This window comes from Pseudophryne corroboree, chromosome 4, assembly GCF_028390025.1.
Source record: "Pseudophryne corroboree isolate aPseCor3 chromosome 4, aPseCor3.hap2, whole genome shotgun sequence".
Taxonomy (NCBI): Eukaryota; Metazoa; Chordata; class Amphibia; order Anura; family Myobatrachidae; genus Pseudophryne; species Pseudophryne corroboree.
Genome location: NC_086447.1, coordinates 333,301,005 through 333,314,020, shown reverse-complemented (window position 1 = coordinate 333,314,020; position 13,016 = coordinate 333,301,005). Strand labels below are relative to the sequence as shown.

General features: G+C 46.7%; 1 protein-coding gene across 1 annotated transcript in view; it reads left to right on the top strand.

Moving 5' to 3' along the window:
• Positions 1 to 426: 426 nt before the first annotated feature.
• The window catches only part of TMEM44 (transmembrane protein 44), a 171,731-nt gene continuing 159,141 nt past the window's right edge, over positions 427 to 13,016 (top strand). The window contains exons 1-2 of the mRNA XM_063916426.1: positions 427 to 887; positions 3,729 to 3,855. Of these exons, the coding sequence (XP_063772496.1) occupies positions 727 to 887; positions 3,729 to 3,855 (288 nt within the window). The 5' untranslated portion in view covers positions 427 to 726. The remainder of the gene's footprint in view (positions 888 to 3,728; positions 3,856 to 13,016) is intronic.

Sequence of the window (13,016 nt, the reverse complement as noted above, 5' to 3'; positions counted from 1 at the left end):
TATACCTAAATCCTGGACTGTTGGGGTGCCTTGAGGACCGCGTTTGGGAACCTCTGTACTAATGCTAATTGCTTGCCATTAAAAATGAGCAAAACTGCAGGTGCAGGGTAATTTTTATAGTGCATTGTAGAAATGTAATGTTTGGCAATACAACCTTCCACTTCTGCTTCACCATTTGCCACTCTGTTTTATATTGAACTATAAACACAATTCTAATTGTTCTTTTTTTTTTTAGAGTGCAATATTTAATACATAGATGGTGTTTTGTTACTTGCGCAATTGAAATATATTGACAGTCCGTGGTACAGTATTTTATAGTAGTAACCTGTGACAGCAGAATTATAAAGTATTGCTATGCTATGTGTCACATGTGACAGGTGGGGAGAGCAGCAGCAGCACCAGGTGAGAGGGAAAGACTTCCTGCTGCACCAGATTGCAGGGCAGGGCAGGGCTGAGCTAGGAGGCAGCAGCTTATCCCGCCTGCAGCACTTCTTGTCTTGCACTGTGCAGGGACGTATATACTACATTTACATCAGCTTGCGCTCCCCGCACTGTACACGCACATATGTTCTGGGAGCACAGCAGGCATGAACACGGTGCACACACAATATATAGACACTGATGCACATCACATAGAGGGCAACAGAAGATCCTGGTAAGGAGTGGACTGGACGAGTCTACTTAAGTTGGCGGCCGCTCTCCATGGCGTGAGGCTCCCGGAGACACATGGATAAGGTCCGCAATGTCAGCGTGGAGAAGGGCCGTGTCCCCGATGACGGACTGTGGAGCTGGGACTATTTGATCACCTGCTTCGCGGACGAGAAGATCTGTGTGTCGTTCGGTCTGTGGCTGCTGTCCTGCCTGTTCTGGCTCACCGCCTCCTCGCTGTACGCTGTCTCTCTTACTATGCCCAGCCAGTGTCCCGCTTATACTTCCCAAGAGTTATTACCCTACTTGCTGTCATTGTGCAAGACTTAGCACCAGGGAGTGGGGTGTGGCACTCCATCACAGCTCTAGTGGCAGTGATGGGGTTATTAATGCTGATAATGTGGTGGGAAGTACTAGGGGTTACTCAGCGGAGTCCCTTCCCCACGCTTATGCCAACCCGTGAACAGGGTGGTGTGTGACAGCACCATGCAAGATGCCAGAATGTGGGGACAATGTCTGTCTTGGTGGTTTCTATGTTTATTGAATGATTAGTAATTCATGTGACAATATGTTGTAGATTAAAAATATGGGTTTTGTGTATTAAGTCAATATGCCTAATGTCAACGTTCAGCATGTGAATGCTGTGCCAGTCTCTAACCCCAAAAGCTTACGTCTAACCCTGTGGTTTCCAAACTTTCTTGACCCATAGCACCCTAGAGTATGAGCATTTCTTTTCACTACAACCCTAGGATAAAAATTTTTTATTGATACTGTACATTTGGGAAAAAATATATAACATTTAAAGTAAATTATGCCTACAGTACCTGTCATCCTAGGGTCAGTTATGTGGTGGTGTACATTGTGCTTCTGATTGCCTACATGTTTTAGGATATGGTTAAAACCAAGTTGGAGAAAGGATCTCTGATGTCACCAGGGGGAGGAGCCATGCCCGAACAGGGTACCTGAAATGTACACTCACAGGCTTGCTTTGCTCTCCACGCTTCGGGCTCCACTCTGCTTCACTCGCCACCGGGTTACTAAAGGGAGTAGTTAGTGGCGTGAATAGTAAAAGAACTATCCCGCTGGCCTACCTCCTCCCCAGGACGTCCTTTCTCCAGCTTGGTTCTAGCATCTACCACGTTTTAACCCCTGAAGAAGTCATCTTGACGAAACGCGTTGGGTCAAATCAGTTACGGTCTTCTGTTCAGTTCACCACCACATCTTTTGAACTTATACCTGTGAAGGTGCTTGTTCCAAACTGTTATAACTGAGGGATTTCCTGGACTGTATTGAGATGTTATTTTAACGGGTGGTCTTCTGTTTGCCGGCGGTCGGGCTCCCGGCGCTCAGTATACCGGCGCCGGGAGCCCGACAGCCGGAATACCGACAATTATTTTCCCTCGTGGGGGTCCACGACCCCCATAGAGGGAGAATAAAATAGTGTGGCGCGCGTAGCGCGCCACCGTGCCCGTAGCGTGGCGAGCGCAGCGAGCCCGCAAGGGGCTCATTTGCGCTCGCCAAGCTGTCGGTAAGCCGGCGGTCGGGCTCCCGGCGCCGGGATGCTGGTCGCCGGGAGCCCGACCGCCGGCCAGCCGTAGTGAACCCATTTTAACTATGCATGTGTCTTTTAATAAAAAGCTCATTCGGTATCTCATCTAATGTTGGCCTTTGGCCATTGTTTGGGTGATTTTTTTGGTGGAAGGGTATATACGCAGGTCTACAAAACGACTGATTTCATGGAGAGAATTCTCTAAATCTTGTATGGAATAAAGAATCAGATTACTACTTTACTCTAAAGGCTATACACTAAGCGCAATTGGGCTGTGTTTGTAATATTTGGTCCTTAGGAATCCACTAACAGGTTCCTTCCAATTTGCTGCTGGTGGTCTGAGTGCAAGTTAGACATCTTTTGTATTTGTTGCTACAGTGTGGGTCGAGGTGGCCAGCATTCTCCTTTTAGCGGGGCTGGTTGCACTGTGACGCAGGCAGTAAGTTATGCCGTGACAACGTCAGTGTGGCACGACTTGGATGTATCACTGTGCTGGGAGGGGAGACTGCCGGGTGACAGATGAAGCCTGGGGAGAACGCTTTCGGAGCTCTTATAGAAATGAGCAATATTTTCCCATTTGTTTAGAACATATGCCTCATTCTGTATTCAGACACACAATTCTTCACGTTTACTAAAGGAAGCCTTTCAGTGTTCTGTGTGGAATTCCTCAAATTGTTATTAATATTATTCTGCCCCTTCCTATGACCTTATTATTTTTCTACAATACCAGAGAGCAGAATGAATTGACATAGTTATTGCCATAGCTTTATTTATAGTCCTTAAAATGTAAGTTTTTTCCTCTGCAAAACAGCCTGTTCCGCTACAAATTTGGGGCCCGATTCAGACCCAATCGCTTTTGTGTGTTTTCGCAAAGCGCCCGATTATCTAACTACTGCATATGCACCGCAATGCGCACGTGCGTCGCCCAAACAGCAACAGGATGGTGCAAAAATTTTGATTGCACGGCTGTTCGCAAGGTGATTGACAGGAAGAGGATGTTTGTGGGTGATAACTGACCGTTTTCTGGGAGTGTCAGGAAAAACGCAGGCGTTCCCAAGTGTTGTCAGGGCGGATGTGTGATGTCCGCTCCAGCCCCGATCAACCTGTTTGGATCGTACGTAGGAGTAAGTCTTGGACTACGCACACACTGCACAGTATGAAAAAGCATTCAATGGTGAGTGTGATGTGAACAGTTTTGCAGCTGTCCACTCACTGAGGGGAATTTTCGCACAGCGTAAACATGCAATCGCACACTTGCATGGGGTGAATTTTCACTCCTCCTGGGCAGCGACTGATCGCAGGACAGTGTAATTTGCAGCACAGCGACCAGGTCTGAATCGGGCCCTTAGTTCTAGGCAGAATTCCATCAAAATGCATTTTATCATAGTTACAGTACTGTACTAAAAAAAAAAAATATATATATATATATATATATATATATATATATATATATATATATATATATATATTTATCCTACCTTTGTCTTAATAGTCCTAACGCAGTACTTTTCATACTTCATATATCTTTCAGACAGTTCTACTTAAGATGCAAAAAGAAATCTAGCCACGAAGAATCAGTATTTTGGAATGTTTATGGATTTTTTGGTTCTATGTGTAACACAATTGGGGCCCTTTTGTCAAAGCAACTCACCATCCAGGTATGTACAGTAAAGCAGTTTATGGACATTGCTAGATGTCCATTGATTATTATTATTATTACCAGTTATTTATGTAGCGCACGTATTCATCAGCGCTTTACAGAGAATATTTGGCCATTCACATCAGTCCCTGCCCCAGTGGAGCTTACAATCTATATTCCCTACCACATGTAAACACACACATTCATGTTAAGGTTACTTTTGTTGGGAGCCTATTAACCTACCTGTATATTTCTATTATGTCCTAGAGGATGCTGGGGTCCACATTAGTACCATGTGGTATAGACGGGTCCACTAGGAGCCATTGGCACTTTAAGAGTGTGAGAGTGTGGGCTGGCTCATCCGTCTGTGCCCCTCCTACCAGTCTCAGTTTAGAAAATGTGCCTGGAGGATCCGGTTACAGCTAGGGGAGCTCTCCAGAGTTTCTCTAGTAAAGTTTTGTTTTTATTTTTTTTTTGTTTTTTTTTTAAGAGTTTTTTTTATTTTACAGGGAGGCTGCTGGCAACAGCCTCCCTGCTTCGTGGGACTAAGGAGGGGGGAGTAGTGTCCGCCCTAAGGGGTCTGAGCCACTATCTCCGCTGACAGGACACTGAGCTCCTGAGGGGATTGATCAATCGCCGCCACAGGGGATCGCTCACCCCGGCAGCACCCCCTTAAAGAGCCAGAAGACTTGTGGCGAGTTAGCCACCGACCCCCCCCCCCCCCCTCCTAGCAAGCGGGGAGCCGTGTGAAGATGGCGGCAACAGAGTATGGAGCACAGTGGTACATAGAGCGGCGCTGTGAGGGGCGCCCTGAGCCAGCGCCCACACCCTACACTGGTCGGCAAGCCTGTCAGGGACCCCGGAACACTGCCAGCACATACCTTAGGCCAGTATAATTCGAACAGGGAGCAGCGCCATGAAAGGGGGCGGAGCTTCTGCTCAGAGCGGACCCGGCAGCGTTCAGCGCCATTTTCCCTGCCTGCAGAGACGCTGAAAGGGAGAGCTGTCCTTCCTCATCACCTCCAGCTATCTTACACGGTACCAAGGGGGTTGTAGAAGGGGGGGAGGCGGGGTATAGACTGTGTAACCTATTAAGGTACACAGTCAGCGCTGGGTAGTGGCTGTTCTCTATCCAGAAAGCGCTGTGTGTGGGTTGGCTCCAATCTCTGTTTCTCTCTTGGAATTCTCGGGGGGAAACTCTGTCTGCCTTTCCCTGTGTGTGTGTGTGTGTGTGTGTGTGTGTGTGTGTGTGTGTGTGTGGAGTGTTTGTGGTCTCCATTAAGCTATGTCCAGGGACTCTGTGTCATATGCTGCAGAGGATATGTCCTCTCAGGAGGATCCCATACCATGTAATCAGGATTGCACTGTGTTGGCACAGGTCCCAGCAAGGGAGCCTGAGTGGTTAAAAGCATTATTTCTCTAACGTCCTAAGTGGATGCTGGGGACTCCGTAAGGACCATGGGGAATAGCGGCTCCGCAGGAGACTGGGCACATCTAAAGAAAGCTTTAGGACTATCTGGTGTGCACTGGCTCCTCCCCCTATGACCCTCCTCCAAGCCTCAGTTAGATCTTTGTGCCCGAACGAGAAGGGTGCACACTAGGGGCTCTCCTGAGCTTCTTAGTGAAAGTTTTAGTTTAGGTTTTTTATTTTCAGTGAGACCTGCTGGCAACAGGCTCACTGCATCGAGGGACTAAGGGGAGAAGAAGCGAACTCGCCTGCGTGCAGAGTGGATTGGGCTTCTTAGGCTACTGGACATTAGCTCCAGAGGGACGATCACAGGTCCAGCCTGGATGGGTCCCAGAGCCGCGCCGCCGGCCCCCTTACAGAGCCAGAAGGCAGAAGAGGTCCGGAAAATCGGCGGCAGAAGACGTCCTGTCTTCAACAAGGTAGCGCACAGCACTGCAGCTGTGCGCCATTGGTCTCAGCACACTTCACACTCCGGTCACTGAGGGTGCAGGGCGCTGGGGGGGGCGCCCTGAGACGCAATAATAAACACCTTGGATGGCAAAAAAAATGCATCACATATAGCTCCTGGGCTATATGGATGCATTTAACCCCTGCCAAAATACATAAAAAAACGGGAGATAAGGCCGCCACACTGGCGCCATTTTCCCTCACAACTCCGTTGGAGGGAAGCTCCCTGTCTCTCCCCTGCAGTCACTACACTACAGAAAGGGTTAAAAAAGAGAGGGGGGGCACTAATTACGCACAGTATTAAAGATACAGCAGCTATAAGGGGAAAAACACTTATATAAGGTTATCCCTGTATGTATGTATGTATGTATGTATATGTATATATGTAATCATCTAGTCTTCTTTCCGGCAGAGAGTCAAGAGGTTCTCCCCAAACACGTTAATTGAAACAATATAAATGAAAATGTCTTTATTTAACAGGAACTCTGGACATTTGGTATTTCCTCTTTTACCCTTACCTAAATATATTTTGAATAGCGCTTTAAATATAACAACAAAATATTGCAACAGATATCTGGGAATAGGAGCTCCAAACTATATCACAACTATACTTTTGTTTCATTTTCCTGAGGAATGCAGCTGCACTTCAGCTCTTGTTACAAGCAAGGAATCCTTGTGATATACAGTATATTTACGTTTCTGGATAGGTTAGCAGATAAATGCATTACATAGCTCCATTTAGATAAATGCCTTGTTAAATATCAGAGGTAAAAAGCTATCATGCTGTTTCTTTAATTTTAGGACAATTCCTCCAACTATCCATTGCGATAGTATGTGTAATAGGAAACTACAGATGTGCTAGTAGGTTTCCCTTGTAATTATCCCTGGCAAAGTCCTTGTATTTCCTTATCTGGCTTAAAGTATTATAAGCAGTCTCTCCTTGCTCTCACTAGTTCTCAATGTACAGTAGGTAAGAAGTCACTAGTCTCTATTTAGAAGGCATACTCAAGGTGCAATCTATTATGACAGTTCTCACCCTCAGCTGGATATCCTGCTAATTCCTGCTTTGCTGTTACGCTGTTCTATGTAAGTGCAAACTGAAGGGTAATACTCTGCTGGAGAACTAGGGATTGCTAGGTGACACAGGGAGCAGGCTTTCTACTGTACTCACTGTAGACACCCACTCTGCTTCCAGCACTGCAGCAGTCACAAATTAGAAGTAGCACTTTACAGACTTTTACTGAGTGGCTCTCAGACACAGCCACTGCCTGTCAGCTGCTCTCAGTGGCACCACCATTTTCTGACAGGAATTTTCCACTGCCAGAGATGCCCTCCTCTCTCACAGCTACCTCAGACTGTGTCCTCACCAACTGTCATCCCTCCAACTGTCCCTGGTCATGTGACCTGCCCCTGACCTCCAGAGCTGCTGCCAAGGCTGCTGGGCATTATCTTCCTGTATAATCAAACGTATATACTCTGTAGGGTACCACACGTAATACCTCATATTGCAGTGTATTACATATACCCCCACTAGAATTTTGCGTGTCCTCACGCAACAGGCAATATTCAAAGTTCAATATAGAATAGTCTAAATTAAAAATGTTGTGTTACAGTTAAACATTTGAATAAATGGTAAGTACATACATTACATAACAAATGACTCTCTATACCAAAGGCTAATATCTATTCTGAATACATGGAGCACCTTTGTTCCTCTTCCCTGACCTCCTCAAAGCCTGCTGGAACATCAAATTTACCTCCTCAGAGGTTATCGTGGTGTACTCGCCTGAGTAATACCACTCTGGAAGATACCTCTCACTCTTTTTAGCTACACTAGGTGATTCTGCTGGAACATTAGATTCAGAATTTTGCACAACAGAATCTGGGCAATTGGGTCTAAGGGGTGCCAATCCCTCTGCCATGGACATGCAAGTCACTCCCTCTATATGTTTTTCCTGGTCAGTGGCGTTTGAATCTACTTGATTTTGGTAGGCCATGCTGGAATCGGTATCTTCCACTCTTGGTTTGATCTCATGTACTGGCTGTGGAGGAAGTTGTGGCCTGACTGCATCCTGTAGGTTCTGCTGCATTTTCTCACTCTGTTCTTCCACAACTTGTTCATCTGTTCGTCCCAGTGATTGACTTTGCTCTTTGATGACAGGTTCTTGTTGCCTTTCCTTAGCACTTTCAGCTTCTCCTTGTTCTTCTCCACTTTTGTTGTGTTGGTAATCCTGCTGACAGTGGTGTGGAGGATCTCTACAATGTGGACAGCACCAGTACTGTTTGTGACCTGTGACATGTTTTTTGCCTTGCACCTGGACACCACCAGGACCAGTTACATTAATGGCTTTGATGCCCTTCTTTCCATTTGCCAATTCAAACTCAACCATTTCTCCGCTTCCCAGACTTCGGAAACACTCTGTCAGGCTGGCCTTCTGAATGGCAGTATAATGCACGTATACTCTTTTTTTCGTGTCGGTTCGCTTTATAAATCCATAACCACGTGGTACACTAAACCACACAACTTGGCCTGGAATTCTTCCTGTGCTGGCCTGCTGAATATCCTCATCAGATGGTGTGCCAGACATGCTAACCTGGTTCTGTACTACTGTGTTTTGACCTGCATCTCTGAATTGTCCTTCACAGAGTGGTCCTTTTCTCTCCACTCTTCCTGAGGGTTGTTGACAATTTCTCTTGATATGCCCAGTTTGTCTGCATCGCCGACAAATAGGCCTCCCAAGAGCGTCGAATTGCTTAGTCACCCATTTTCTATTCTTTCGGGGAACATCCCATCGGGGTTGGTTTCGCACTCCACGGTCTGGACGCCACTTCTTGTTTCCGGTCACAGCCCATTTCTGTCTCAGGTCTCTTAATTCTCTTCTTATCTCAGTGAGAGTTTGGGTAAGTTCTGCAATCTTGTCATTAAGGATACTGATCCTGTTGTCATCTACGGTGGGGTTGCCTTCTTGCACTTCCATGTTTGATCCTGTTCGTTGACGCCAAATGTAATCATCTAGTCTTCTTTCCGGCAGAGAGTCAAGAGGTTCTCCCCAAACACGTTAATTGAAACAATATAAATGAAAATGTCTTTATTTAACAGGAACTCTGGACATTTGGTATTTCCTCTTTTACCCTTACCTAAATATATTTTGAATAGCGCTTTAAATATAACAACAAAATATTGCAACAGATATCTGGGAATAGGAGCTCCAAACTATATCACAACTATACTTTTGTTTCATTTTCCTGAGGAATGCAGCTGCACTTCAGCTCTTGTTACAAGCAAGGAATCCTTGTGATATACAGTATATTTACGTTTCTGGATAGGTTAGCAGATAAATGCATTACATAGCTCCATTTAGATAAATGCCTTGTTAAATATCAGAGGTAAAAAGCTATCATGCTGTTTCTTTAATTTTAGGACAATTCCTCCAACTATCCATTGCGATAGTATGTGTAATAGGAAACTACAGATGTGCTAGTAGGTTTCCCTTGTAATTATCCCTGGCAAAGTCCTTGTATTTCCTTATCTGGCTTAAAGTATTATAAGCAGTCTCTCCTTGCTCTCACTAGTTCTCAATGTACAGTAGGTAAGAAGTCACTAGTCTCTATTTAGAAGGCATACTCAAGGTGCAATCTATTATGACAGTTCTCACCCTCAGCTGGATATCCTGCTAATTCCTGCTTTGCTGTTACGCTGTTCTATGTAAGTGCAAACTGAAGGGTAATACTCTGCTGGAGAACTAGGGATTGCTAGGTGACACAGGGAGCAGGCTTTCTACTGTACTCACTGTAGACACCCACTCTGCTTCCAGCACTGCAGCAGTCACAAATTAGAAGTAGCACTTTACAGACTTTTACTGAGTGGCTCTCAGACACAGCCACTGCCTGTCAGCTGCTCTCAGTGGCACCACCATTTTCTGACAGGAATTTTCCACTGCCAGAGATGCCCTCCTCTCTCACAGCTACCTCAGACTGTGTCCTCACCAACTGTCATCCCTCCAACTGTCCCTGGTCATGTGACCTGCCCCTGACCTCCAGAGCTGCTGCCAAGGCTGCTGGGCATTATCTTCCTGTATAATCAAACGTATATACTCTGTAGGGTACCACACGTAATACCTCATATTGCAGTGTATTACATATATATATAGCGCTCTGGTGTGTGCTGGCAAACTCTCCCTCTGTCTCCCCAAAGGGCTAGTGGGGTCCTGTCCTCTATCAGAGCATTCCCTGTGTGTGTGCTGTATGTCGGTACATTTGTGTCGACATGTATGAGGAGAAAAATGATGTGGAGACGGAGCAGATTGCCTGTAATAGTGATGTCACCCCCTAGGGGGTCGACACCTGAGTGGATGTACTGCTGGAAGGAATTACGTGACAGTGTCAGCTCTGTATAAAAGACAGTGGTTGACATGAGACAGCCGGCTACTCAGCTTGTGCCTGTCCAGACGTCTCATAGGCCGTCAGGGGCTCTAAAGCGCCCGTTACCTCAGATGGCAGATATAGACGCCGACACGGATACTGACTCCAGTGTCGACGGTGAAGAGACAAATGTGACTTCCAGTAGGGCCACATGTTACATGATTGAGGCAATGAAAAATGTTTTTACACATTTCTGATAATACGAGTACCACCAAAAAGGGGTATTATGTTCGGTGAGGAAAAACTACCTGTAGTTTTCCTGAATCTGAGAAATTAAATGAGGTGTGTGATGATGCGTGGTTTTCCCCCGATAACAACTGATAATTTCTAAAATGTTATTGGCATTATATCCTTTCCCGCCAGAGGTTAGGGTGCGTTGGGAAACACCCCCTAGGGTGGATAAAGCGCTCACACGCTTGTAAGGGCTCTACCCTCTCCTGAGATGGCCGCCCTTAAGGATCCTGCTGATAGAAAGCAGGAGGGTATCCTAAAAATGTATTTACACACATACTGGTGTTATACTGCGACCAGAAATCGCCTCAGCCTGGATGTGCAGTGCTGGGTTGGCATGGTCGGATTCCCTGACTGAAAATATTGATACCCTAGATAGGGACAGTATATTATTGCCTATAGAGCATTTAAAAGATGCATTTCTATATATGCGTGATGCACAGCGAAATATTTGCCGACTGGCATCAAGTCTAAGTGCGTTGTCAATTTCTACCAGTAGAGGGTTATGGACACGTCAGTGGTCAGGTGATGCGTATTCCAAACGGCATTTGGAAGTATTGCCTTATTAAAGGGAGGAGTTATTTGGGGTCGGTCTTTCAGACCTGGTGGCCACGGCAACAGCTGGGAAATCCACGTTTGTACCCCAGGTCGCCTCTCAACATGAGAAGACGCCGTATTATCAGGCGCAGTCTTTTCGTGGATAAGCGGGCAAAAGATTCCTCATTTCTGCCCCGTGACAGAGGGAGAGGAAAAAGGCTGCAGAAATCAGCCAGTTCCCAGGAACAGAAACCCTCTCCCGCCTCTGCCAAGCCCTCAGTATGACGCTGGGGCTTTACAAGCAGAATCAGGCACGGTGGGGGGCCCGTCTCAATGAATTTCAGCGCGCAGTGGGCTCACTCGCAAGTAGACCCCTGGATCCTTCAGGTGATATCTCAGGGGTACAAATTAGAATTCGAGACGTCTCCCCCTCGCCGTTTCCTAAAGTCGGCTTTACCGATGTCTCCTTCTGACAGGGAGACTGTTTTGGAAGCCATTCACAAGCTGTATTCCCAGCAGGTGATAACAAGGTACCCCTCCTGCAACAGGGAACGGGGTATTATTCCACACTGTTGTGGTACCGAAGCCGGACGGCTCGGTGAGACCGATTCTAAATCTAAAATCTTTGAACACTAACATACAGAGGTTCAAATTCAAGATTGAGTCACTCAGAGCAGTGATTGCGAACCTGGAAGAAGGGGACTACATGATGTCTCGGGACATCAAGGATACTTACCTTCATGTCAAAATTTACCCTTCTCATCAAGGGTACCTCAGGTTTATGGTACAGAACTGTCACTATCAGTTCAGAAGCTGCCGTATGGATGGTCCACGGCACCCCGGGTCTTTACCAAGGTAATGGCCGAAATGATGATATTCCTTCGAAGGAAGGGAATTTTAGTTATCCTTTACTTGGACGATTCCCTGATAAGGGTAAGATCCAGGGAACAGTTGGAGGTCGGTGTAGCACTATTTCAGGTAGTATTGCGGCAGCACGATTGGATTCTCAATATTCCAAAATCGCAGCTGGTTCCGACGACTTGTCTTCTGTTCCTAGGGATGATCCTGGACACAGTCTAGAAAAATGCTTTTCTCCCGGAGGAAAAAGCCAGGGAGTTATCCGAGCTAGTCAGGAACCTCCTAAAACCGAGCCAAGTCTCAGTGCATCAATGCACAAGGGTTCTGGGTAAAATGGTGGCTTCCTAAGAAGCAATCCCATTCGGCAGATTCCACACAAGAATTTTCCAGTGGGACCTGCTGGACAAATGGTCCGGGTCGCATCTTCAGATGCATCAGCGGATAACCCTGTCACCAAGGACAAGGGTGTCCCTCCTGTGGTGGTTGCAGAGTGCTCATCTTCTAGAGGGCCGCAGATTCGGCATTCAGGACTGGGTCCTGGTGACCACGGATGCCAGCCTGCGAGGCTGGGGAGCAGTCACACAGGGAAGGAATATCCAGGGCTTATGGTCAAGTCTGGAGACATCACTTCACATAAATATCCTGAAGCTAAGGGCCATTTACAATGCTCTAAGCTTAGCAAGTCTTCTGCTTCAAGGTCAGCCGGTGTTGATCCAGTCGGACAACATCACGGCAGTCACCCACGTAAACAGACAGGGTGGCACAAGAAGCAGGAGGGCAATGGCAGAAGCTGCAAGGATTCTTCGCTGGGCGGAAAATCATGTGATAGCACTGTCAGCAGTATTCATTCCGGGAGTGGACAACTGGGAAGCAGACTTCCTCAGCACGACCTCCACCCGGGAGAGTGGGGACTTCACCAAGAAGTCTTCCACATGATTATAAACCGTTGGGAAAAACTCGACAGGTATTGCGCCAGGTCAAGGGACCCTCAGGCAATACCTGTAGACGTTCTGGTAACACCGTGGGTGTACCAGTCAGTGTATGTGTTCCCTCCTCTGCCTCTCATACCCAAGGTACTGAGATTGATAAGATGGAGAGGAGTAAGCACTATATTCGTGGCTCCAGATTGGCCAAGAAGGACTTGGTAACCGGAACTTCAAGAGATGCTCACGGAGGATCCGTGGCCTCTACCTCTAAGAAGGGACCTGCTTCAGCAA